The sequence below is a fragment of the Copadichromis virginalis genome, linkage group LG15 (genome assembly GCF_057382275.1).
Source record: "Copadichromis virginalis isolate Kocher_CV1m ecotype Utaka linkage group LG15, C_Virginalis_male_GT1.1, whole genome shotgun sequence".
Taxonomy (NCBI): Eukaryota; Metazoa; Chordata; class Actinopteri; order Cichliformes; family Cichlidae; genus Copadichromis; species Copadichromis virginalis.
In genome coordinates this window covers 10,443,169-10,469,406 of record NC_140632.1, presented here as the reverse complement: position 1 = coordinate 10,469,406, position 26,238 = coordinate 10,443,169, and the positions used below count along the sequence as shown (strand labels likewise).

General features: G+C 44.4%; 2 protein-coding genes and 1 long non-coding RNA gene across 9 annotated transcripts in view; 1 reads left to right on the top strand and 2 right to left on the bottom strand.

Moving 5' to 3' along the window:
* Positions 1-919: 919 nt before the first annotated feature.
* Positions 920-2,540, bottom strand: LOC146691851 (uncharacterized). Of its 2 annotated transcripts, XR_014915098.1 has the most exons (4): positions 2,348-2,540; positions 1,675-1,700; positions 1,106-1,372; positions 920-1,009 (listed from the first exon to the last, which is right to left on the bottom strand). It is a non-coding gene; the product is annotated as an uncharacterized LOC146691851 (long non-coding RNA). The 2 variants fall into 2 exon arrangements; XR_014915097.1 differs by lacking the exons at positions 1,675-1,700; positions 2,348-2,540 and having other exon boundaries at positions 1,106-1,668.
* Positions 2,541-2,682: 142 nt separating this feature from the next.
* hebp2 (heme binding protein 2) lies at positions 2,683-6,913 on the top strand. 2 transcript variants are annotated; one of them, XM_085431849.1, is made up of 5 exons: positions 2,683-2,800; positions 2,979-3,115; positions 3,729-3,858; positions 4,465-4,645; positions 4,800-6,913. In XM_085431849.1, the coding sequence occupies exons 1-5, from the start codon at positions 2,698-2,700 to the stop codon at positions 4,984-4,986; spliced, it is 738 nt and encodes a 245-aa protein (XP_085287975.1). In that variant the 5' UTR covers positions 2,683-2,697; the 3' UTR covers positions 4,987-6,913. The 2 variants fall into 2 exon arrangements, with proteins under 2 accessions (XP_085287975.1, XP_085287973.1); XM_085431847.1 differs by having other exon boundaries at positions 3,723-3,858.
* Positions 6,914-8,929: 2,016 nt separating this feature from the next.
* Positions 8,930-26,238, bottom strand: part of nhsl1b (NHS-like 1b) — a 101,423-nt gene continuing 84,114 nt past the window's right edge. For 2 of the 5 annotated variants that reach the window (XM_085431842.1, XM_085431844.1), the window contains exons 3-9: positions 24,992-25,119; positions 22,520-22,724; positions 19,895-20,026; positions 14,881-18,183; positions 13,729-13,861; positions 12,238-12,267; positions 8,930-11,408 (exon numbers count right to left, since the gene is read on the bottom strand). In XM_085431842.1, coding sequence (XP_085287968.1) covers positions 10,733-11,408; positions 12,238-12,267; positions 13,729-13,861; positions 14,881-18,183; positions 19,895-20,026; positions 22,520-22,724; positions 24,992-25,119 — 4,607 coding nt within the window. In that variant the 3' untranslated portion in view covers positions 8,930-10,732. The remainder of the gene's footprint in view (positions 11,409-12,237; positions 12,268-13,728; positions 13,862-14,880; positions 18,184-19,894; positions 20,027-22,519; positions 22,725-24,991; positions 25,120-26,238) is intronic. The other 3 variants (XM_085431843.1, XM_085431845.1, XM_085431846.1) reach the window with 2 other exon arrangements.

The window sequence follows — 26,238 nt, the reverse complement described above, 5'->3', positions numbered from 1 at the left end:
GGTTAAAGCTATAGTTTTCAGTACCATTATGACATGCACTCCACATGAGTTCCCATCCTGTTGATGTGGGTGGCTCACATGTGACAAGGTCCACTCTCCAGCGCAGCCTCTTGCTGAAGCAAATGAGCTGAGAGATCGCAGTTATTACAAATAAAAAGCATATAGAGAAATCAATAACCACGTTCGGTAATGATTTCAATTAAATTAAATATGTTATGTTAAATATGTTAATTAATTACCTCCAGTTTTTCAACACCGCACTTTTTCTGACCTCCGACTCGCCAAATGAATTCATATAGACTATGGTCCTCTTGGGTATGTCACAAAACTGTTTTGTAAAAAGATGGATATGGTAGGCTTGGGCCTTGAGCTTTCCTAATGAGGGACACTGAAAAGTATCATGCACTAGAGAGAGTGCAAAATCTGTGCAACTTACAAACAAGGTCCAGTGGCTGCCGTTTTCCAGACAGGCTCCAATCAATTTCTCATACATCTGAAAGATGTTTTTCTGGAAATAAAAATAATGTGACAAGTATGTTTTTCTGTCAAGAATGACACTGCAAAACTGCAAAAGCTTGTCAGGTGAGACTTGTAATTAATTCTGCAGATACACAAACATATAGAAAGTGTCATTTTTGGTTTACATTAATTAATTTCTATAGTGTGTACAAAACAAATCAAGACCACAGACTCAACACGCACCACTCAATTTTTGGTGTTCTTTATCAGTTGGCCAAGACAGAAATGTTTTAATCTGTGTGCATTGCTTTTGAACAAGTCTTTACACAGAAAAGGTTTCAGAAAGGTATTTTTCAGGTTCTTCTGACAAGGCTTCAATTTTGGAAAATGCTGTTTGTTTATAGTGGCAACTTATAAACCCTTTGTAATAAGAACATAGTTACCACAGTCCAAGTCATACCTTCAAAAAGTATGCACTTTGTGCTCTTGTGGACCCATCCAAAATTTTTCCAGTGATTTGGCTTGGTATTGGATAAATGTGAGGGAAATTCTATAAAAATAACATAAATACACCTATGTTTTCAAGTACATTACAAAAAACGTAAACATGCTATGTCATTATGATCAAACAAGCTTTTCAACATACCTCACACTGCAAATAGATTAGGCCATCTATTACCTTATAAAACAAATAAATAAATACATATAAATAAAAACAGAACTAAGGAACACGATTCATTAAGTAAATTGTACAATAAAGTGTATTTAAAGCAGAATTTAACATTAGTTTTATGACAACATAAAAGGATTTTTATGTCAAGAGGTACCTCATCTGAAATGTTAGTCTGGTCAAACAGGGATTTCAAACTTGAAATACCAATAGAGTTTGGTCCAGCTACTCCCACAAGGTAATCTGTGAGAAAGCATATGCTGTAGTCAACAGATATCATTTTCTTTTTGCATGCTGCAACCATCATCCATTTCAGTCTTCTAGGAGCTTTGTCTGGTTGTAGTTCTTTTTTCTCCTCCTCATCTATTAATTAAATTGTTTTCTGACCTTCCTAACTGTTTCCGACCTGTCTTCCCAATGTGATGTTTAAGCAATATATGTATGGTCAGAAGGGGGTGAAATTTTCATTGCAGTTGTACGTGTAACATTGCATGTGATAATAAAAGGCTTGATTGGTTGATTATTCAACATGAGTTGACATTTACCTGACATTGTGAAGGAGTCACAGTTTCTGTAAGGGTGTAAGAACATAACATGTGGATTTGTTACACTTCTTTTTCACAAGTTAATAACAATCAATAATTTTCATTCCATTATTTACAAGCTATCACACGATGTCCCTGGGACAACATTTACACGATGTCCCTGGGACAACATTTACACGATGTCCCAGGGACAACAATTACACGATGTCCCAGGGACAACATCTACACGATGTCCCAGGGACAACAATTACACGATGTCCCAGGGACAACATCTACACGATGTCCCAGGGCAACTTCTACATGATGTCCCAGGGACAACATTTACGCGATGTACCAGGACAAATTTGTAAATTTCTGGATTACTGTTAATCTCCATAGAATCAAGAACTCATGTCCAGTTTCACAGCTATGGACCAGTTAATTATGTTTCCAGGTGATAGTTTGATTCATAGATTCAGCACACAACCATAAGTCTAGGCCTTTTAGTCCAGATTCTCTTCACTTATGTTTGTAAAATGATCAGGGAAGCTACTGCAATTTTGCCTGACCCAACCCCCGGGCCACGAAACACCCAAAAAGTTGGGGAACACTGGTTAGCTAATGCTGTCGTCAAGTAGCCTATCGCTAGCAAACAAACAGCAAGCCAAGTGAGGAACATATGTATAATGCTTACCGTTTATTAAAGGAAAGTATCCTAAATTGACTTCAAATTCGGCGGACAGGCGGCGGTTTCACGCTTCTTCACTTGTATTTCGAAATACTCGAAGGCGGGTATTTCGAAGTCGCAAAGGAATGACGTCACAAGAAGGTGATTGGTCACTTGCAATGTTGAACCTGGAACAACATTAATTATGATGATGTGGGAACAATGCTGACACGAGGAAATCAGATCGTCCACGAAAGGGTGTACACATTCATGCCAAACCGGTTTAAATTCAAGCTGAAGTTGAACTTTCCAAGAGAAGGCTTGTATTTACTCGGGGCGTGTCCTATTGTGACAAGACAATCGGTCCGCCAATCAAAATGCGCATTTATGTAACAGGAAGAGATGTTACGAAAACAAGCGCTCCTAACAGCACACACCTTGTTCGCCCAGACATCGGTTACCAAACACTCGAGTTGACTGGTAATTATGTCTTTTTCTATCTTTATATGTTATTATTTTACTGTAAAAAAAATAATTTTGCTGTGTTTTGATAAAAAGCTACACGTCCACCGAAATAAGAAAAAAAAGCGATTGCATTTGTAGGAAGTTGTTGAATAACCTAAGATGCGCGGTTTTACATTATTGTTTAACTTTGCAGCGGCTGGAAAGCTGAGTTTGCTTCTGTCTTATCCTTGGAAAAGGAGGTTTGGATCATCAGTCATGCTGAAAGCTGTGGGACAAGTGTTGTTCTCAACTGGTCTGCAGAATCCGAAATTCACTGCAGAGGAGAAAAAGGTAAGTGCTCTGCAGTTTAGCTCATAAAACAGAATATTGGACCTTTGGTCTGAGCTTGTCCCCACTGTCACGGGACAACAGGGTGATGTGCATTAAATGAGTGCTTGATGTTCAGTTGACAGCAGAAGAAACCACAGTAAACTTGGTTAAACTATTAACCCCTGTGTCGTGTGTGCACTGCGTTATGCATATTTCCACTTTTTGATTTTTTAGTTCTTGTGATGCTGAATTTATCCAGTAGATCATCCAGATGTTTGTGCTAAATATAAACAAGAATAAAGACCAATTCGAGAAAGTCTTGTCTGATATAAGATTTGTAACTGATTAACGGCCCTTTTTTTGTTGCATTATTAATTTCATAACGAGCTAAATATTTTCAAGTGGTGAAATGTGTGAAATTTTCACACAGCAATTTTTTTCACACAACTCCAGTTTTCTAGATTTGTGGCTAAATGAGTCATATTTTTGTTGTAACACACATTTGAAGAAAAAATGGGATTGTCTTTTTCACAGTTTCGAGGTATTTTGTATACATAATCTTGGATATTTTTTAAAATTGCTCATTAATAATCAATTGTCATCCTCATTGTGCGCCTGTGTGTGGTAGGGACAGGACTATGAAATCCGCACCTACCAGCCCACTAAGTGGGTGAGCACCTCTGTGAGCGGGATGCAGCTGGAAGCAGCCTTGTCTACTGGCTTCCGTAGACTCTTCAACTACATCCAAGGCAACAATAAAAACAGTGAGTTTCATGTTACTGCTATCACCTTCACGCAAGGTAAGCTGAGCCTGTGTTGCTGAGGCTGTGCGAGTTTTATTTTGTGGCGCTGTGGCAAATCTGTTACAAAACCTACACGTCACAATGGCAGTATTTTAATGTTGCACAATAAATTTACAGAGAACTGGGGTTCCAAGGCATCAATGGATGGAAAAGTCGGAGAAAGTGCACTTTCGTTCCTGCTCAGCACTTTGCAACAGTTCCTCCTGTCTTACTTTTGCCTTGCTCAGCAGTTTGCAGCAATATTTATGAGAATATATATTGTTTGTGTTGCTGGCTCCTGAGGTCAGCAGCATAAGGAGATTGTGATCTGTAAACATGGCGTTTAATCCCATTCATCTGGCGCACATCGTGGTTACAGCCCAACCATCTGTACAGCTGTCACCATTCACCAAAGTTTCGATTCACCAGCTGGTGACTGATAGTTCGTTTAGGAAATTTAACATCTGTAAATCTTACACAAGCTGGTTATATTTCAGCCCTATTATCATCATCATCATCATCATGTTTGGCATGTGCGGCTACTCTTTCTTTTCAACAAAAGAACCTCCTTTCTTGCTGGTTCTATAGAGGCCAAAGTGGAGATGACGGCCCCCGTGACGTGCTACGTGAAACCCGGGGCCGGCCCTGCATGTGAATCTCAGTTCACCGTATCCTTCTACATCCCAGAGGAGCATCAGGCCACTCCACCCGAGCCCAACGAGCCCGAGGTGTTTATAGAGCACAGGAAGGAGTTGACGGTGTATGTCAGGTAGGGTACAAACAGAGCCGCCAGGTTAGACTTTGGATTGTTTATTTTGTGAAAGTCCAAAACAAATACAGTGATCAGCCATGAGTGGTTTAGTTTTTTTTTCTTTAAAAAAAAAAGAAGAAGAAAGAAATCAATCTTTTGTCTATTCCTCCAGGACATACGGTGGTTTCTCCAATGATAACATGAAGCGTGAAGAGCTGCTGAAGCTTATGGAAAGTCTGAAGAGGGATGGAATCCAATACATCGAGAAACCGTACTACGTAGCCGGGTACGACAGCCCTTTCAAACTGACCAACCGCAGGAATGAGGTTTGGATCCTCAAGAACGAAGAGGAGCAGTAGAGCGTTCCTGGGTCACTCTATCCTATCAAAATGTTAGTGAAGGGAATTTAAATGTGATGATTTGATACATTTCTGTTTGACCAGAAACAAAAGTTAGATTTGTTACTTACACTAAAAGTTACTGATTACTCACTGAAAAACTTGATAAGGAGACTAATTACACGACAACTAGAGATCCTGTCGGCCATGTGAAGCAATATAACCAGCAGGTGGAGCCAAGTAGTCAAGAAAATGTTTCTTATGTTAACAGAAAACCCCACAAGTACGTCTTAATTAAAAAAATATATATATTTTTTTAATGAATATTTTCAAAATACACTAATTTTAGGCTTTTGATTGTGCATGTTGCTAACCTCCTTTTTCACAGCAGATGTTTGCGCCTGACAGGGCAGGGACAGCACCCATGTGACTGATAACATTCACAGTGTGAGCCGGGTCCAGGGAGGGCAGTGTAGGCTGGCTCACTGTGGGAGCACACTGTGTACCTTTCCTGTGTGCGACGGACACGAAGCTTCTTGCTTTTCATTTACACTCCCACACTAGCAGGTGAGAGCAGCCACGTGTCACTCAGGCGACGCTGCTTAGATTTGCCGTGTCATCAGATGTTTCCATCAACAAAGATCTGTTTAAGTCATGCTGACACCATAAATATATCTATTTTAGGATCACTGGCTGCACTCAGAATATGTGAGACTTTCAAAAGTAAACCAGAATATATATATATATAGTCTTTCCTGCAGGTCTTGTTGGAAGACTTAGTGAAAACAGTTAACCCATAATCATGAAACACAATTTCAAACAAACAGTTTCAGCTGCTTTTTCCTGCAACGTCAAGTCGAAGCCTTTGCTGTGAAAAATGTTCAAATAACATGGCAACTAACTGCTACTTGTTTACACTCGCATATTGATGTGACAGGACTGTGTGTAGGAAACAAAGAAAGCAAAGGAAATGTTCGTAGTTGGGTTTTTAAGTCAGTCCTAAAATAATACTAGTGCCTTTATGGACATTAAAACACAGATAAATCCAGTCATCGCTGTGTGTAAAAGTGCAGTCTGACGGCTATTAGATGCAACTGTGAGGCTTTGTCAGTTAGAGTTACGTGAATCAGCAGTCAAAATGGGGGGAAAAATAGTTTTTTGCAGTTTAGTGAGGACTCGCAGTCCATAAAAAAAATAAATAAATAAATCTACACAAAAATTATCAGTGCATCTAAAAGTGCAGAAGCCTCATATTTGTTTTCACTGAACTTTGGAGTATAATATTTGCACACGCCACGAGTTCAGCCTGTGAAAATGTGTCTCCTGGTACTTGGATTTGAGTCGCATTAAGAAAGGGATCGCATCAAATCCATTATGACCAGAGGGATCAAGTGCAAGGGATTAAGCATTAAACATATTTTGACTTTGTAGATCAGCTGCACAGTTTAGCAGAAGGTTTGTGTTGTCAGTCAGCTCTGGGAAGGTGACTCTGCCTGGCAAGCGGCCGAGCGTCGGTAAATCTCAGTTTATCTGCTCTCAGGCCTCACTTACTGCCACTGCGACCGCATATGCATCCATTGTGATGAATGGCTGGGCCCGTCGCAACACGTCTCATAAGCTGTCATTTTTGTCAATGAATATAAATGTGTGTTTAACCAGCTTTGTGCTCAATTGCTCAGACTGACCATTTTTGGTTTAATATTGACAGAGAGCTAATAAAAATGTGCCTTTTTTCTTTTATATCTTCATATAATCATTAAGTGTGTGTGTGTGTGTGTGTGTGTGTGTGTGTGTGTGTGTGTGTTTATTACTCATAGTAGTACTCGGATGAAGAATGATGGCACGAGCAATGCACTGATAAGAATATTGGGAAATTTGAAAGTTTACATAATGTAAATTGTCTTATCTAATCAATAACTCATGATTAAACCATTATTCGGATCATAAATGTGCGTTTAAGTATTTGTCATTTGTATTTCCTGCTGGGCTTTTTCAGTCACAGATTCCAGTTTCACGTGTTCAGTAACAGATAAAATCTGGATCGTCCTCGGCGCTCGTATCGATCGTTTGTCAGCCGCGGCTCACTTCGCCCTTCCTCACCTCACCTCACGTCTCCTCTCGCGCCCTCGTCGCTCTCAGCCCGATGTCTGCTGAGTCACTCATTTTATTTGTGGCAGAATTGTTCCCAATATCATGTTCACACACTCAGCAGAAATTATGTATTTTTTTTATCCTCTGTTCATGCATACACACACGCATATTGATCTCGTTGGCCGTGCTCAGCAAAGCGAAACATGCTGTGGAGGGGATCGGTATAATGAGGCTCACTGTTTTAATCTAAACACCACAGTTTTGTATTTTAATTTTATCTCCTCCCCTCCAGCCTGGCGGAGACTAGAGCTGATGATGTGAAAGTACTTTCATTTTCTGGTGAGATTAACTGGAGAAATTTACTGTTCAGTATGGACGCAACAGAAACTGTGTGGATGTAGTATTCATATCTCATAATGCACATGTAAGAACTCTTTGTCTTTGAGATTAATATAACTCCTGCCATTCATTAACTATAGTACTTTGGCTCAGCTGACTGGTGAATGAATGCTAGAGTTTAACACAGTTCAGACAGAAACACCTAAACACCAGTATTGGAAAGGTTTGGGTGAAGGGAGTTTACATAGCTGCTGTAAGTGGGTCCCCAAAAACTGTTTTCTTCTGTGGTTTAAGCCCTTATGAGTTAAAGTGGATAAACTAAGTATTTAGCTTGATTAAAACACTTTCTTCTACTATTATGCTTTTTTTTTAAATAGCATTCTTGTTGGAATCTTTAAATACTTTCACATTGTAAAATTTTATGCCCTCCAAATCAGTCCATCCACCTTTCTTTCACTTATCCAGATTTGAGAAGGTGCTGGAGTCTATCCCAGCTGTCATATGACGAAAGGTGGGGGTACACACATAGGTCTAACACATTCAGTCACACCTATGGTCAGTTTAGACTAACCAAATTACCCAACATGCACGTCTTTGGATTGTGATGAAGCCAGAGTAACCGGAGAGAACACGCTCCAACAACTCCACACAGAAAGGTCCCAACCTGGATTTGAATCCATGTGAAAATTATTAGCATGAAAACGGTGGTTAGCACTATTGCCTCACAGCAAGAAGGTCCTGGTTTGATTCCCCCATCTGACCGGAGTCTTTCTGTGTGGAATCAAGTGCAAAAAAGCTAGATGTTTAATAAGTGAAGCAGCACTCTGTTCTCCAGCCTAAACACATGTGGTTACTATTCCTGGCCTCCCTGCGATCAGCCCTGCTTTATTTGCCATGACTTATAAACACTCTCCATTGAGTGGTCTTGAATGTAAAAAGACGAGGGGAAGCGGTGAAGTGTCAATAGTGTGATTATAGCTGCGGGGAGTTCGTATTGATTCCTGTCTCGCAGCCAGATGGACACTGCGTCAGAGGGCAGGTGGCTGCTGAATCAGAGGTGACGGGGCTTCATTTAAAATACTAAGACACTGTCTGCGTTTCTGTTCCCCTGAGAAGACTGATGGGCCAGTGGCGCAATGGTATTTATAGGTGTCTCTCTGCAGGACGTTGATGCAGGAATATTGAGAAGTTGCAGCGTCCTGTCTGGATGGCTCAGCGCTAACTGGGAGTCACGCGAGAGGCTCTAACCTAGTGTGTCCTAATAGGATGTCCAGAAGGAATATAAGTGATGACCCCTGCAGAAGGAGCAGGGTGAATAATGGGAGTTTTCCAGATGACGGACGAGTGTGGGTGCCATGGCGACGGCGCTAATGAGGCTGTGATTTGGGGTGTTGAGCAGGCAGATGGCCGTGAATCTCTCACACGCGCACACACACACACACACACACACACACACACACACACACACACACACACACACACACACACACACAGACACACACACACAGAGAGAGAGAAATGACACAGAGATGCGTTCTTTAAATATCACCTTGTTTTTATTACACAGACATACACGAGAGCGTTAGCAGCCTGCCTTCAGCTCCACTCCCACTACTTCTTCTGTCCTCTCTGTCTTTTCACAAGCACAGATGCTTTCAGGAGCGCTCAATCACAGCCTGGTGGGCTCTGGGAGACACATTATTTGGTCACAGGTGATTAACACACAGGCTGTTATGGCTGTTAGGAGGTTATGAAGTCTCACGACTGTCACCACGTTTATTCAGCCATGAGCACCAGTGTGGCATGACTTCAGATTAAAGGCTGGTTAAAATTGATATTATCTTTTTGATGCGTCTTTAACAGAATAACGGCTCGCTGGGGTCAGCCAGCTAAATGTGGCTTTTTGATTTCTCTGGTTAACCCCTAACCTCTCTTTCCTGTGCCTCAACCACCCGTCAGCTGACTCTGACCAGTTAAACCATACCGACGCCCTCCTATGTGAAAATAAATAATCTACGAAAAAGGAAACCACTCCCTTTCAGCAAACAGAGGGTTCTAAAAAAAATGTACAAAGTCTTTGAAAATAGGTCAAGTGTGACTTAAAACTCAATTCTCTATTTATTTACATATAGAACCATATAAAACTGCAAAAGGATAAACAGAAAGGTCAACAGCATTATAGAAATTATTTAGAAATCTGCCCCCACAGGGTCTGGTGGATCTTCTCGGAGCGTATGCACGGGGGTGTCAGACTATCGGATTGCTGTCACGTCCAACTCCGTTTCATTTTTCAAGCTCTTTGGTAACCCACACGATCACTAAAAGATAATAAAATATTCTTTTACTCTAATGTTATCATTTCTTACTTAACTTCCAAACACGTGACATGACATGATGTAATTGGTTTAATAAAACATTTTTTTTTAATTCACCAAGAAAAAAAAACTGTGCACAGTGCAAATTCTACAAACTAACTTTTATGAGCCTTTGCAGAGAGTAATTTTGATGTTTTGGTTGAACCTTCGTATCCCCCAACAATTTTTCCACACTGTTCCCTGTCACTAGGTGGCAGCACTGAGCCCTCTGCACTTCCTATGGACCCCTGAACACACCAGCTCTGCAAACTAAAACCACCGATCAAAGAGTGGTAACCGTAGGTGAAGTTGTACCGCGGAGCCACCTGCTGTACCACGTCCTCGCGCCCGTTCCACATATTGATTGGCTGTTTGAAGCCGACACTTGCAAGCCACGGTGCTCTCAAACACTTCCCACAGCCAGCAGAGGAAAAGCAGAAACTGAAAACAGGCGAGCCTCCCGCACACTTTTACATTCCACTCTCTCCTAGCTACGTAGCACCACAGCAGCAAAGTTAAGCGAACAGTCAGTGACTTCTCCATTCCTTCAATTCACTTAAGTTTGCCATCTTAACTTTTAGTCCTTTGGTGAAACTAAAAGGACTCCTGCGGGATGAAGTTAGAAAGAAAACAAAAAAAAAAAAAAGGCAAACAAAACTAGGAACACCAGGTCTAAAAGAAACACTATTCTTTGAACAAAAAAAGGTGAATCACCAAACGAAGGAAAGAATGAGAATCATGGCAGTCTTAAAAAGCTGGAGCAGGTCCACTTCTCTGCTTCAGACTGCGCTCTGTCCGGTCCGTGATGGAGCTGCATCCAGGTCCCGCATCAGGACCAGACATGTCCACTCCCTCAGAGGGGCGGGGGTGGAGCTCAGGAAGGTGTCTCTAGAGGGCCTTGTGTTGGGCTCCTCTTCCAGCTCCCTGCCTGGTTACAACGAATAAGTTCAGCTCCCCAAAGCTAAGGGGCGGCTCCTGCTCTTTTAACTTCTGCTTTCTTCGGATAAAGTGCCATTGGAGTCTTTGAGCACAGGGACAGCCTGAGCTGCTGACTGAGACAGACTTTCTGCCGTGTCTCCGTACTCGCTCTCAGCCAGTTCCCCGTCCCGCTCGCAGATTACTGTCATCGGGCTGCTGAGGATTCGGCTGCGGGCGTTGTACTTGCTGCTGGCAGCTGAGGGCGGCGTCCGAGAGCGCCCGTACTTAAATCCGCCCATTGAAAAGGGCGACGAAGTCGGCGAGGACAGGGTAAAGACATCATAACGGCCCCGCTCGTCAGCTGCCCTCTTACCCCGGCCCGGGGAACCGGCCGGGCTGTGCAGGGCCATCGGTGAGGAGGGAGAAGCAGTGGGGGAGTCCAGTGCCGATTCGGAGCGCGTTCGCTGGGAGCGTGGGTCAGTGGAACGAAGCATTTCGGCAGCAGACATCCTGAAACTGGTCTCAGAGCGGCTTCCCTTTTTCAGGAGAAGTGCCTTGAAGGTGTCGCTGCTGGTTGAGGACTTGCGGAGATTGCGCTGGATGGATCCCGACTGACGGGGCAACGACGACGTCATCCCTGGAGACAGGCTCGTCGGGGTGGTGGGTGGAGATTGCGAGTGGCTCCCAGGCCGGGTCTTGTCTTCCTCGGACTCCTTGCGACCCAGGACCTTGCGCTTTGACCTGTGGAAGAAAAGATGATTTTAAAATAGTCTTGAGGAATTCTGCTGAGTGAGCGAGCGGAAGCACGGCTGATCAAATTATTTTAGGGCAAATAAATGCTGACTCGACAGAGCAAAATACAGGACTAAGTTACTGGGGCAGTGTTGTCAGGGAGCAATGAGCTCAGATTTAACTATTCATCCACGGGATTTCACACATGTAAGCCCACTCTTTTTGATGTTTGTGCTGCAGCTTAAAAAAAAAGATTACATTTAAAACTCTGCTGCCCACGTTCCACAAATCTTTGTCCCAAATTTGCCATATGTCAGCACTGCCCCCAGCAAACAAACATGGCGGCGTATCTCGGAAACAAACCAGGGCTAAGGAGCAGAAGAAGAAGAGTTACACATTTCAGGTTAAAAGAAATTCGGTGAGGTTTTACAGCAGAAGCTGCAGAAGCTGCAACGCTGCATGAAAGCTCAGACGCGGCACAAAACAAACTGAGGAAAGCGCCCAGAGCTGTTTTAATCACATGAGGACGAGGCGGCCTCCTCTCAGCAGGAGGCGGTTGGTGGTTGTTGTGGTCGGTATCAGCATAGTCTGCTGCACCACTCATCCTTGAGTGTTGATAACTCCTGCACCAAAGCATGGCAATAAAAGCTGCAACTGGCAGAATTAGGAGGCGTTAGGGCTTGAGGCGAAAACAGCCTTATTAATCCGTGTCTGTGATACCGGGGGTGGCGGGTTGCACCGAGGGATTACTGCTGCTAATCCCAAGGCAGCATCAGCGTGGCGGTGGTGAAAACAAGGCTCGCTAATTAAAGGAAAGGGGCTACTTGCCACTACGCACCTCTCTAGAAACACTGCACCCATTCCCTCTCTGCACAGTGAAAGAAGAGAGGAGAAACATGATTAACGGAATTACAACTACACATTCTGTGATAAGGGAGACAAAATTCTTTAATCCTCAGATTAGATCGTTGGAGGGAAATCTTCCCTAAAGGGCAAATAACCTGTGGGGATGTACAGCGCTGTGTGAAGGTCAAAAAAGTGCGAGGGAGGACTGAAGGGATGGAAATGGTTTGTGTGAGAATCTAACGCTGCAAAATATGTCTGTGCCCTAAATTCAACCTCCATCTAGCGTCATCCGCTGTGAGCTCCCTTTCCACATTAGCCCATCAGCATTACATAAGACTTTTCTCACGCACAATCCCACGTGCGTGCACATCCAAACAGAGAGCGCAGGTGCCAATCCCAGTTATAGAGGTAAACAAGGAGGCAATATAAGCATGGCTGCAATGGATCGATTTCTTTCTGCTGGCTGGATTACATTCGGTTTGGAGGATTTCTCTCACAACGAACTTGTGTTTTCGGCCGCTGCTGTGAAGGAATTTCAACTCGAGGCTTTTATTACTCTGATTTCACAGACAGTGAGAGAGAAAGGACGGGGGAACGTGAAGGTGAACGAAAATAAAAACAAAAAGAACTGGGCAGGTGGTATTACAGGGGTGTTACAGTTAATACCCGGTGCTTCCACCCTTGAACAGTTCTCGATTGAATTTACAGTTTAGGGCACTTTTTGCAGATTGAATTTGTGCTAGTTCATTCTTTTGTTTGAGGGATCTTCTTTAGTTTTAACAGCACCGCTGGGAAACGGTCATCACTTCCCAAATCTGCAAAATTATTCTATATCTCCCACGCTGTGAGGGTGCGATAGATGGAGGAGGAGGAGAGTGGTAAACAAATGCTGCCTTGACTACAAACGCACACACGCTTACACAATATTCACGTTTAATTAGGCAGCGCAATAAATGATACATGCACACGTGACGTGGGGACCATAAATACAGCAAAATGAAATCCTGGGTAGTAAATTATGGATAAAGCAACAGCCTTTTTTTCCCCTTCTTTCTTTTTTCTTGCTAAAAATGAGCAATTGTAATCTAACTACACTCACAAACGCTTAGTATACAAATTAACCATTGCCTTCATGCTTCACAGCCCTTCACTGGCCAGAGATCGGCTTTCTGACAGATGTGTACTCTTCTGTATGGGATAATGCTGGATAAAGTTATGACTGAGAGGTGGAGGGCAGAGAGTGGGGGATGACTGAAAAACACAAATCAAGGGTGACACTGTGGTTTATGAGGATGTTGGAAAAGCAGGAATGACAGAGAGGGCAGGTGGAGAGGAAAGAAAAGTAGGAATAATAGGAAGCAGGACTAGATCGGGGAAATAAATTATGTATCCAGAGCCGAGGTGGGTGAGGAGAAAATAAGTTGCTGTAGTGCTCTAAAAATGAGCAGGGCAACAAGGACATTAGACGAGTGCATCGTCGTACCTGTGAATGGCGGCGAAGAGGTCCTCTGTGGTTCGGGGTCGCGTGGGAGTCGGGGTTACCATGCTCTTCTCGGACGCCCCGTTTGCTGACGGGGCTGGAGACGACTCGGCCGTACTGGATTCAAAGACGTCACCTGAGGTCAGGGGGGATATACAATTTACATCCAACACAGTCAGGAGAGAGCAGACTTTTAGGGAGCACACACTCCTACATCCATCCTGTCGCATTAACCTGGCCGCCTATGAAATCTGAAGTCGTACGGAGGAGATGTCCAACTGTCTCCTTACATTTTCTTCCCTCTCTAGATATTCCTCTTCTTTCATTTCCTCTAGTTTAGCTTTTTCCCCCCTCCTCCTCCTCCTCTTCCTCTTAACCTCCGCGCTCACGTCTGAGCTTCGACTGCCTGAGCCGCTGCAGGCAGTCTCACTTTACGCTCTCCCCATCCTCCCCTTCATCCCCTTACCAGATCCGTTCCCCTCCCCTCCGATACGACCGGGCCCCTCCCCCCTGTCCCTCCAACCACATAAAGCATCTCCTTTGGGATACTTACCCCCCCTTCCCTTAACTCAGAGCGGGAGTGGGACAGAAGGACAGCTGAGTAGGAAAAACACGGGCTGAGCGATTAACACAAAAAGAGAGAGAGAGAGCAAGAGAAAAGGCAGAGGGGCAAAAATGAATATTTGGACAGAAGAGAAGGATGGATGGTGGAGAGGACTCGAGTAGACAGCGGAGGCTGAGGTGTGTGTACGTGTGCAGCAATGCGGGAGGGGGGACAAAAAAAAGAAGGGGGACAGCAGCCAAAAGAGATCTCCGCATACAAAATATAGAAGGAGGAGTAGAATAAAGAGTAAGCGGGATGATTGCACGAGGCTGCAGAGCTGCTGTCCCAGTGATAAGCCGTCGCTCCCGCTTCGTTTTCACACTTTTCAAACCTTTAAAAGCTTCTGCCTTCAAGTTTAGCTCGCTTGCTTAGGGGCAAAATAAATTTTACAGCAGCTCAAAGGAACCCATTGCACAACCCTCAGTCTGCTGGATCACTTCTAACCTCTTAGGATTTTGGCAAATAAGTACATTAAGGCTTTCTGCTTCCGTTTCTGCATTTCTGCGTTTGTTTTGTGGAAACATATTCAGTAAACTACGAGTCAGACTCACCTGCCTCGTCGTCCTTGGAGCTGATGGACCCTGTGGTGCTGCTCGCCCCATCACAGTCCTCTTCCTCTTCTTCATCAGCCTCTCCGTTGGTATAAAGCCCAGAGGCATTACTCGTCTCCTTGCTAACAGATGTAGTGATACAAGACTCGTATCGGGTTTCAGTGAATGCTCCTTTGCGCTCTGCTAAATGCTCTAAAGTGTCTTCTCTCTCCTCCTGATGCTCACCGTCCCCCTCTTTCACCTCTTCTTTTGTTTGTCTTCGCGGAGAATCTACTTGGTCTTCTGTTTGGGGGATGTTAGTCTCTTCCTGCTGAGATGGAAACAGTTTATTTATTGTTTGGGGGCTTACTGGTGGGACAAGGGAAAATTTGGGCTTCTTGGAGACTGCTGGGGGTGGGGCCTTCTGCTTGATGGGAGAGCTTTCGTGGCTCTGTGCGGGACGGGGCAATGCTAGTGCCTCCTCTTTTTCATTCCCATTCACAAGTGTGTAACTCTCATCATCAGCTTTTCCATTTACGATGGCAATGTCCGGTGAGTCCTCTGTGATGCTGTCATCCAGTGACAACTCTTCCAGGAGCTTTGACACAGGCGATGGTGAGGAATAATGGGAATCCGCTTCCAGAGAGCTGTTCAAAAGGGGTAAGACAGTGGGATGCTCCTGAGAGTAACAGCTATCCAGGCTCAGAGGCTTTAGCCCCTGAAGGAGGTCCATCCCTGTTTTCTCAGCTTTGTTGTCATCTGTGATCTCCTTCTCTGGTCGCTTGACTGAACGAAGCTGAACGCTCTGAAGTGCAAATGGTGTGATGAGGGGCTTAGGTGAGTTTGTGGGACTGTTAGAAGGAGCTTCTTTAGGAGCATCATTTAGTGCCTTCTTAAAAGATGGGGAGGAGGAAGCTGTAACAGTAGCCAGCAGAGGAGGAGGAGGAGGTGGGGGTGGTGGAGGAGGAGGGGGACTGAAGCTCCCATTGGGAGATGAACTCGGGTGAATCAGCATCTCGGGGGATGGAGGTGGAGGGAATTCCGGGGAGGTGGAGCAAGTAGAGTTCAGGCTTAGAGAACCTCCCTGGGGAGTGGTTGGCAATGGGGGAGCTGGTGGAGGAGTCAGGGAAGCTGTGCTAGAGCTTGGCGGTAGAGGGGGAGGGAAGGGTGGAGGTGGGCTGAGAGGGGTGTTGGGAGTTGAGGAGGAGGAGAAGAGGAGAGGTGGTGGTGGAGGAGGAGGACCGTTGCTCTTAAGTGAGTCTGAAGTGTTGGAGGAAAGGGAGGTAGAAGAGGAGGACATGGAAACTGATGAGAGGAGAGAGGACTTCCTCTCGGGGACTTTGGGTTTTGGCCGGCCGCCCGAGGGAGACATGGACCTGGCGAAGGCGGGCACTGGGGTTCCAGCTGTGGGAGTGTTGGACTGGCTGGAGTAGCCACTAGATGGCGAGGTGAGTCTATGCACCCGGTCTGGGGAGGAGGTGGAAGCTTTGGGCTTCGCCGACACCTCTCGCTCCTGACCTGGAGCTCCAGGGATCTGACTTTTGTGAATCCCTCCTCCATTCTGTAAGACTCCTGGGTGAACGCCGGCTGACATGTTATCTGCGGCATGGGCTGGGGGTGTCTGCTCCCCCTGGTCCGAGTTGTTACGAGGGTAGTCCATGTAGTAGCCCCAAGAGTCGGCGTAGTCAGAGCGCAGGCTGCTGGTGTCACTGTGGGCAGGTGTCACATGGCATAGAGAGTACACACTAGACACGCCGCCGCAGTTTGCGTTAGCTGCTAGTGATGCTGCGGAGCTGCCTGCACTGATGCTGCTGTGACTGCGCGGCCTGAGGACCCAAGGGTCATCATAATCGCTGCTTGGGCTGTGAGAGGTTGATGATGGCGACGCACCCTTTCCCTTCCCTCCTCTCAACCCCATCTGCAGGCTCTGCTGCAAGCTTGCAATTAGAGTTTCATTAAGTGTCGTACCCCTTTCCCCATTAGCACCGTTGATGGCGCTAACGCCTCCGGGGGGCATTTTTGCAGCTGGCTTGCGTCTGAGAGAATCCGTGCGAGCTGGTGGCAGGGGAGGCTTCTTGGATTTGCGTAGGGAGATGCTGCGTGACAGCGAGCGGTCACTGTACAGGCTTCCAGAGTCCTCCTGATTGGCCATCTCGCGGCACTCGTACATGCTGTGTCTGGTGGCCCGGCCAGCTGCCACCCCGTGCCCGCTACCGTGACTGCGCGAGCGCAGGCCTGAGTCCAGGTGCATAGAGGTGTAGTATCCATCATTGTCCTGGGAATAAAGAGAGCTGGAATCAGTAGTGGTCCTAGAGGACTGATCCAGGCTGCCATAGAGCTGGTTGATTGGAGTGGAGCAACTGGAGGTCAGAGTGCGGTGTGGAGCCACCACGTTTTCTGGTGTGTCGTAGATCCAGTTCTCCTCCGGCAGACAAGATGGTGGAGTGGGGGCCAAGGTGCTGTGGCTGTGGGTGCTACTGTCAGAGTGACCTGACTCACTGGCAGGTGCTCTGACTTTCAGGCCACTATCCTGTGCTGTGTGAGTAGGAGTAGACGTGGCCAAGGCAGGGCAGGTGGAGCTGTGGGTGAAGGCTGCTGGACTAGAGATCAGCGGGTCAGCATTAGTTGGGGAAGCCAGACTGAGCGCTCGAGCTGCGGGGTAAGCTGAGACCGGGGACTGGGTGAGCTGGCTCGAGGTGTTAAGGGTAATAACCTCAGCAGAACTGGACATGGTGGCATTGGGGATGAACGAGGTGGAATAAGCAGCATGAGGGGAAACCACACATGCCGGACCCCCGCCCCACTCACTGGACAGTGTCCCCTTCAACTCCTGGGACTTGGGCCTGGGCAAAGTTCCTGTCCTCGGGGCGTTTCTCATGTGTACCACAGTATCGTCGACCTGAAGCTTTCCAATTTGCCTCTGCAGATGTTCCTCTGACTTGATGGGCGTGCTGCTATAGATGGGATCGGCACTGAGGGACACTCTTGCGCCCTGTCGGGGCAGACTGTGAAAACGCGACGGGTCTCCATTAAAATGCTGCGGCAGCATCACTATTCCAGAGCTGTTGCTGCTGGAGATGGATATACTTCCTGTTGAAGAGGAAGCGGATATGCCAGCCATCTGAGCAGCGATTCCCTGTCCTCTCTGTGCTCGAATTCTTCTCATGGACGGGGGCACGATCTTTACTTCTTCTGTCTGACAGCTCGAGTCTCTGGTCACCGAACGTCGGAGAGTTGAGTTGACACTCCCAGTACGGCCAAGTGTGGAGTACTGTCCAGGGAGGAACATAGAATGTGGCCGGAGATCTCCGCCGTGTCCTTTTGCTGTTGTCAAAAAAAAAAGAAAAAGAAAAAAGAAACATATCAACATGTGATTCCTCTTCCTGCTACCCCACCTTCACCCCCCCCCTTGCTATAACTTCTTCAGCCACAAACCTTTCTGCTCTTCTGGCTGGAATGTCAGATAAACTGGTCACATGGAAGCTAATTAATTTGATTTGGCGTAACCTGATTTACGTTAATAACTTCTGGTCTACTTCATTATGGAGAAAAGGATATGAGGAGAGACAGAGAGAAGGAATAGAGGCTCTGCTACTACGCTTCTCCTACGCTGGCTACATCAGATAGAAAAATGAAGTAGTCTCCTTGGGTGCCAGGATAGGCAGCTGGTTAAGCATTAGGCAGAGAAACCCCCCCCCCCCCCCCCAAAAAAAAACACAAATAGGAACACAGACATACAAGAAGACACATGTGCATGCCAAGCCAGCCCTGTCATGCACAAGGACAAACATAAAATGCACATAACAGAAAGATGCACACTGAACATACCAGCTAATAAACAAACAGTTTGAAGATTGAGTCGTAAAACGAGAGAGGATGTCTACTGTGTCTCCCATCTGTGGTGGCTTCTACTGTTGATGCTCGTCTTCCAAAACATACACACTCTTGCGTCCTTTCTTCTCTCTCTCTCTCTCTCTCCATTCGCTCTGAACCACACATACACTCTCCTCCTCCTTTGCTAAAAGCTGGACTGACAGCTCGGCTGTTGCTGCTGCGATAGATTAAGCTGCAGGTCTACTTTGCAGGCAGCTCTGGTGCAAGGAGAGGGGAGGGATGGAGCACTGGGACAATTATCCCAGCCCAGTAATCATGACATTCAGAGGGTGTTGTCAGCTGGGCACTAACCAGACTTTAAAGCTCTTTTCCTATCAGCCTGGGCGATGTTATCGCACAGAGCAATGACATTTCCCTTAAATGGTGCTGTCATCCCGAAGCTCAATGACGTGTAAATAAACATTAGCCATGCGGTGCTGTCAGCAGAACACTGTGTCAGATTAGTGAGCTTAGTACTCGCTTAACACTGGGCTCAGCTGAGTAACTCTGAGGGGACCTCAGCATCTTTACATTTCTAATGTAGGACAGGATGATAATGCTCAGAAAGAGCATGTGAAGGTGGCTTATCGACCTGAGATCAGGGCTTGTTGTCTCATAGATAGTTTATTAATAATCTTATGCTACCAGCATACACTATACAGATATACACAGAGATATACACACATCACAGACAAAAGGACTTCAGAAAGTTGATCCAAATGATCAACCAATCAGAAGCAAAGTCTGACGTTACCTTCTACCATATGACAGAACTGGCAAACTCTGCTGTTATGTTAGAAGTTTTTTAAGCAGTATAACAAAAAGACAAGAAAAACAACAGAACTACAAAAAATGATTTCATAACTTGTTCTTGGCTGCAGATCCTCGGGTGGAGGAGAGTGAATGAGGACAAATGATAATGTAGACATCAGCTGTAGCAGCTGCACATCCTTTATCCAACACTGTGAGCTCACTTGAGTCAGTCTGACCCTCCTGGGCTCGCCAAGTTTCTAACTGTACACAGTTATGTGTGATAAAAGCATAAACCTATAGAGAACAAGGTTGCTGGCAGTAAAGAAAGGAAGAAGAGATGCTTGTCTAGCGTGTTGGGACAGGTCTGTGGACAGCAGAGGGCAACATGTAGCTCCACAGTGATCCATACCTAGCTCCAGGTTGATGTTGTCAGGCAGCCCTGATATAGTCTTTCTGCGTTTGACCTTCTTGGGCCGGCGGGACACGGTGTCAGTGTTAATGAGGGAGCGCCGGATGCTCGCCTGTCGGTCAAACACTGCCCCTGGTAGCCGGGAGGGCGAGAGCAAGGCAGGCGGACAAACAGGCAAACAGCAGTCGGTTAGTCAGAAGGAACAAACTCAACAGACATGCGGAGGGTTTTTGTTTTTTCCAAGTTGGACATGCAACGTCAACAGGGCAGGAAATATTAAGGTCAGTTCAACCAAATTACAAATCAGCATTTTCTTTCCTTGCTTTTATTTTAAGTCTCAAACTGATTTGTGCTTCTAAAAACTTAAGATTTTAGTTTTTATTTATTTTTAAGGATGAATGCATTGCTTTTTTTTTTTTTTAAAAGGATGATATTACTCAAGAGTGTCTTTGAGGATTTCTGTTATATTTATATTAAGGTGCAAAATCACATACTGGAAACCCCTCGTGTGGAACCGGAGACTGTTCTAAACAAATAATAAATGAGAATATAGCAAAATATGACAGGAGACGTCACAAGTGTAAGTACAGACTACAACACCTATTCCCCTTATCAAGTTAATATGATAAGAGAGGCACCTGAATTTTAACTTTATTTATTTTCATATTTATTTATTAGAGACATTATGTTATATTTTGTATTAATATTATATCATTTAATTTGTACTTTAATTGGTTAGTTACTGTCTTGTAGCAAATGTGAACAAAATTTCCTCTGGGATTAACAAGTTATTTGATTCTGATTCTTCTGATTCAATTCCTGAGAAATGCTAAATATTAAATACCTAAAATCGTTCTTATGTCTGGATATCCAACATATCCAAACTACTAACTGGACTTGAAAAAAAGTCTGCATTTTTCTGAACTAAAGCTGGATTCAAATAGAAAGGTTTAACACTTTCTAGTTAAGTATGATTATGCTCAGTGGTGGGATAAGAGTGATCCACAAAAACATGTTGTGCAGCAAGCATGTGAATCTTCCTCTTCAACACGAGAAAGTTTAGCCTAATTGAGAAAATGCATTGTGTTATTTGGGTGAACTGAACTTTTTCACCAACCAGCCAAAGTGTCTTTTACAACCCACGGAGAGAAAATGGTTGTGATGCCAATCAAAAACAAAAGGAAGGGGTCTGACAAAGAAAACCTTGGCTGGCCTTTATGCAAACTTCCATTACAGGGTATAAACATACATTGATGTAAGATGTGTGAGATGAGAAGTACATGCTCTTACCACAAAGCTCAACATGCGAAAGGACAGATATGGGATGAAAGGTGCTTTCAAACTCACACACGTACTCATGCAAACATGAACTGCTTCTCAATAATCTCCTCGCTCTGAGTCCGGTTTCCCTGAAGGAAGAGTGATATGTCGCTATGAACTGCTGCTCTTTCTGCTATCTCACTAGCTGGTGACAGCCTGCAGGCGTCAGGGAAATAGAAACCGATATAAGGGCGGATAGCTGCGATCACAAATTCCTCCCAAAGTGGCAAAGCCCCTGATCTCTCGGTGGGTGTTTTACTCCTTTTTTCCCACTAATTTGAAGTGACAACACTGATTTGTGTGGCGAGGGACCACGTTAAATGCTAATTAGTGTCAAAAGGCTGTAGATTGCATATATATTAACTGTAACAATAAAATATAGATGTTGATGCTGAACTGAGAGTTATATATAATATTCTGTAACTCTGTAACTTCTGTCGGTGCTGTGCTTTTTTGGAAATCGAATTTCCCAGAGGAACCCACCCGAGGGATTAATAAAGTTCTATCTTATCTTATCTTATCTTATCTGCGAGTCCATCCCACCGCTGGACTCCTTCCAAAAGAATCTCATGAACAAATCTTAAGATAAGTGTACCTATGAGTGGCGGAAAACCTTGAAAGATGTGGCGCGCTAACAGGGGAACTGAGTTGACACAAATTTGCTGTGTACGAGTGTTTATCTGTCAAACAGCCAGTGATCTGACACAAAGACGATGAAAAGCCTTGACCCTGGCATAAGCTGTCAAAGGACTTTCAGGCATAAACACACGCTCACGCATGCATAAAGGAAGGCAAAGGTCAGTCTGCAAGAGGCATGATGAGAGGAGTGAAGGTAACATAGAGGAGGAAGACATGGTTGAGTGCCACGTGCAAGTTTGACCCCATCTGTGGATGACTGGATACAGTTCTCTATTATTCTGCAATCACTCATTCACAGAAGGTTGATTAAAGGAAATATGTGACTTTTTTTTCTTTTTTGTAAACAGAAACAGTGAAAACTAATTAAACTAATAAACTGAAATGCAAATTTCTCATGACATGTCAGCATGCTGACACTCTCTTTATCATCGGATACCTCAATCAAACTGCTAAAAAAGTCAGAAATTTCCCTTAATAGCAAAAGGCCTGTCAGTGAGATGGTAATGCAAAATAAAAGACACCAGGGACGAATGAGGCCGATTAAACTGTACAAAAATGGAGCTACGGATGGATCGGGACATTGGTTCTCAACCTGGCGATGAAGAATGGTTGCTACTTGCTAGCAGTTGAGAGACGGACTGAATGAAGTCATGAGGTGTGACATACCTGTGACATTGATGGCAACTATGTCTGTGGGTACGGCCTGAGCTGCCCGCCTCATCTTCTCCTCTGGGGTGGGGAGGAGGGCAGCCTTGTTCCATACCACCTGTCCGTCAGGGTCGGACCCCTCCCCTCCTTCGCCCATGCCCTGTGGCGTCTGAGACCTCATGGAGAGCTGAGATTTGTCATCCTCCAGCGATGAAGCAGTGGACTGATTGAGAGAAAGATAACATGTTAATGAGGGGTAAAGCTGAAGAAAGAAATACTAGAAAGAGAGGAAAGGAAAGAAACAAGGAAAGAGGTAACATGATGCGACACAATGAAAGGCAATACATAAAAATAGCATCAGATCGAAGCATAAAAGTTATTACTAAGAATAAATGTCTATATAACGGTATAAAAGGTGAGTGGAAATAAATATCATAGGATTTACTAGTCAGAACCATAAATGACAGATTGTGCCAATATGAGCTGAACAAACTTTAATATATTACACTGCTGTGACCTTTAGAAGCTTGCGGCCCCGTAAACATCCTATCCAATGGAAACGGTCAACCATGCACACACAATCACACAAATAAACACCCGCCACAGAGAACTGACAGAGCAGTCGGAGATTGGAGGATAAAAGCTACAGAGCAACAGTGGGGAGAGACACAGAGAGAGAATCACTCATGCAGTAAACTGTGCTGACACGTTAAGGGCCCTGGATTGTGAATTTACGGCAGAAAGCAACAGACAGCGGTGCTTTACCCCAGTGTCCAGGCTTGAAGTTGAGCAGTTAGTCCAGAGCATGGCAGCAATGTTGTTTAGGTTGATGTGAGTGCCATTTGTGTCACTTTTTCCAAATGATTCTAAATTGTAGTAATTATAGGTAGTTACAAAATCCAGATGATTGCCACCAATTACTACTGCATCACTCAAACTTTTCCTATCCCCTGACTGAGAGTGCATTCATACAAACAATGCACGGATGGATGGGTAAATATGGGGGGCAGCAAAAAGGGGAGGTGAAGAGAGGGGATGTATATAAAAACATCTCAGCAATAGTTTGGTTCCAAGCATGGCTTATTACTTTGCATAGCTGTGGCTCAAGCGGGAGCCCTGTTTCTTCTTTAGAAGCTGCTGTCAGGCAAAGTTAGGCTCAGCGGTCTCAGTACAACAGGAAGTGATGGGGAAGAGAGCAGGAGGGGGACAAACAGCAGAACAGTGGAAGAAGGGGCAAGGAAGGCAGGGCAGAGGGGGATTGGCTTGAGCTGAAGAGATGGGGTGAGTGTGCAGAAAACAGGAGGACAAACAAGAGATGGGAGGCGACAGTTTAGAAAGACAACATGGAAGTCAGGGGTCAAAGCGAGGATGAAACCGAGGGGCTCCAAGGGACAACACAGTGAAAGACCCACTAACCCTTTTGAGTGCCCTTCACATCACACTGTGTGTGTGTTCGAAATAAAAACGAGAAGATGAGAAATATGCAGCTTTCTGACCATTTACGCTTCACTTCACACAAATTGTCTGTCAGATGAAAAGAGCAAGAAATAATAGTTTTTGTCTCGGATTCATTTTCTTGTTAATTTTTTTCTACCCGTCTTTATTTCTGCCTCAAATTTCTGTTTCTCTTCTTTAGTTTCTTTCTTGAAGTGTTTATAGACATCAGAAAAATCACAGGCCCCACAACTGTGGTCAACAAGTGTGCATTTCTTCTACAATGCTCTGCAAATGTTTAGAGGAACCCCTTGCTTAGTTATATTTTTTCTGGGAAAAATATCAAGATGATCCCACACTGTTTCAATAATACTGAGGTCTGGGCTCATGACATGACTTTCAGATTTTGTTCATCTGCTGTAAATTCTCTTTTTCTGCCACTTCTACTTCTCCAGTATCCTCACACCATGGTGAAATATGCCAAGTACTTTATCTCTGTGTTATCTTTCATATTTTTCATAGATTCAACAAACGACTTGGAAATAATTATGTATTTATGTATTAGCAAAGTTCTCTGTTATGTGAACACAGGCTTGGTGTCTTTTTAAATGCGTGAATGATTCACAGGTCAGAGTGACTGGGCTGGAATGAAAACAAGTAAAAAAGCAGCCAATTTCCTGAGAAAACTTTTGAAAAACCTTCAGAAACTATTGCTCAAGACCACTTCAAAAAAATTACAAGAAAGTCTGGCGCCTTAGGAAAAAAAATAAAGAAATGATGGATGGCTCAAGACTTTTGCCCAGTACTGATCACGCTCACCTTATTTGAGAAATTAGACAGAAAAATGGAAAGACCGAAAGCTACACAATGTGACAAGACTGAAACTTGGTAGCACTTCTTTTTCCAGCCACTAGAGGGGAGCCTAACACCATTTAAATTATTGTGCACGTGTTCTGCACCTGTATGCAAATAGAATGCAGAGCCTGTTGTACCTGCTACATTTGAAAGCATACATTAAATTAGGTGGGTATACATGCATACTGTGATTATGTATACCTTCTTATCATTTTCATCATCCCCGTCATCCTGCAGGCTGCTGGTGGACTGAATGGGGTCAGAGAAGGTGGGACCCTGAGAGTAGTACTGGGAGCTCCGGAAACCATCTTTCCTCAACTTGTCACATTCTGAAGAACAAAGAAAGAGACAGAGAAACAGGTCTTAAACTTATTTGCTTTGGTGGCCTTTGATGAGAACTTTCTGATCCTGCTGAAAGGTGCAATTTTCACATAATGAAAGCGACATTTTATTTCGCACTATTTAAATACACTCAATACAAAGCTTTGCTTCACTCATTTCCATGAATATACTACCAAATAATCCAAACAGATGCTATTAAATATTCAAACTTTCATCCCATAACACAACGATAAGAAGAATGTGTGAAATATTTATGGGACATAAACATAGTGTTGTATTATCAAATGTGTACTGTAGAATAAACCATTTGCTGTCTGTGTGTGTGTGTTTTCGCTAAGTTCCCTGCTGGACTCTGCCAAGCGTGCCTCACACCTCTTCTCGTCACCACCTGCCGTGATGAGGTTGTGATGTATGTACGTCAAAGTGAGATAAGACGGCAAGTGTGTGCGTGTGTGTAACCAGAGGAGGGGGGTATCAGCTTCAGTCTGTCACACACAGATGGCAGAAGCGTCCCTCTCTCTCGCTCTCTCATCCTCCCCCTTTTCCTCTCAGGGGGGAATCTAGCACATCATCTCCCTCTTCCTCTCCCTCTGCAAATATCTACTAATGCATCCTTTGTTTGGTCTTTAGGAGGCAATTAAATTCACATACTTCTTAAACATCCTCAGAAAAAAGCCTCAAGAGTTGTTCATGCTTTTACTGATGAAGGATGAAATGATCAAACACACTATGAGGTTGCGACCTTATTTAAAATAACCACAAAATCCAACTTCTACGCTTCTCCCTAAAATTAACGGCACTTTAAAATAAGCGTGTTTCTTTTTTGACATCTCATCTTTCTCTGTGATGTAATCCTGATCGATTCAAATGTAAAAACCCTTCTATAAATGACTGATTTTTTTAATCTTTCATCTTGGATATTTATTCAGTGTGTTTCGCAGGATCAAACTCCCTTTTGGTGAATTAAACATGCGTGCGTGCTCACATCACTGTTAGCCCGCCACCTAAAACATGCTGCTCCTGATCCTTTTTACATCCTTTTTATTTCCACTGCTAATTACAGCCCATCTCCACACAGAGGCACACTGATGCATGTATAATGCTGT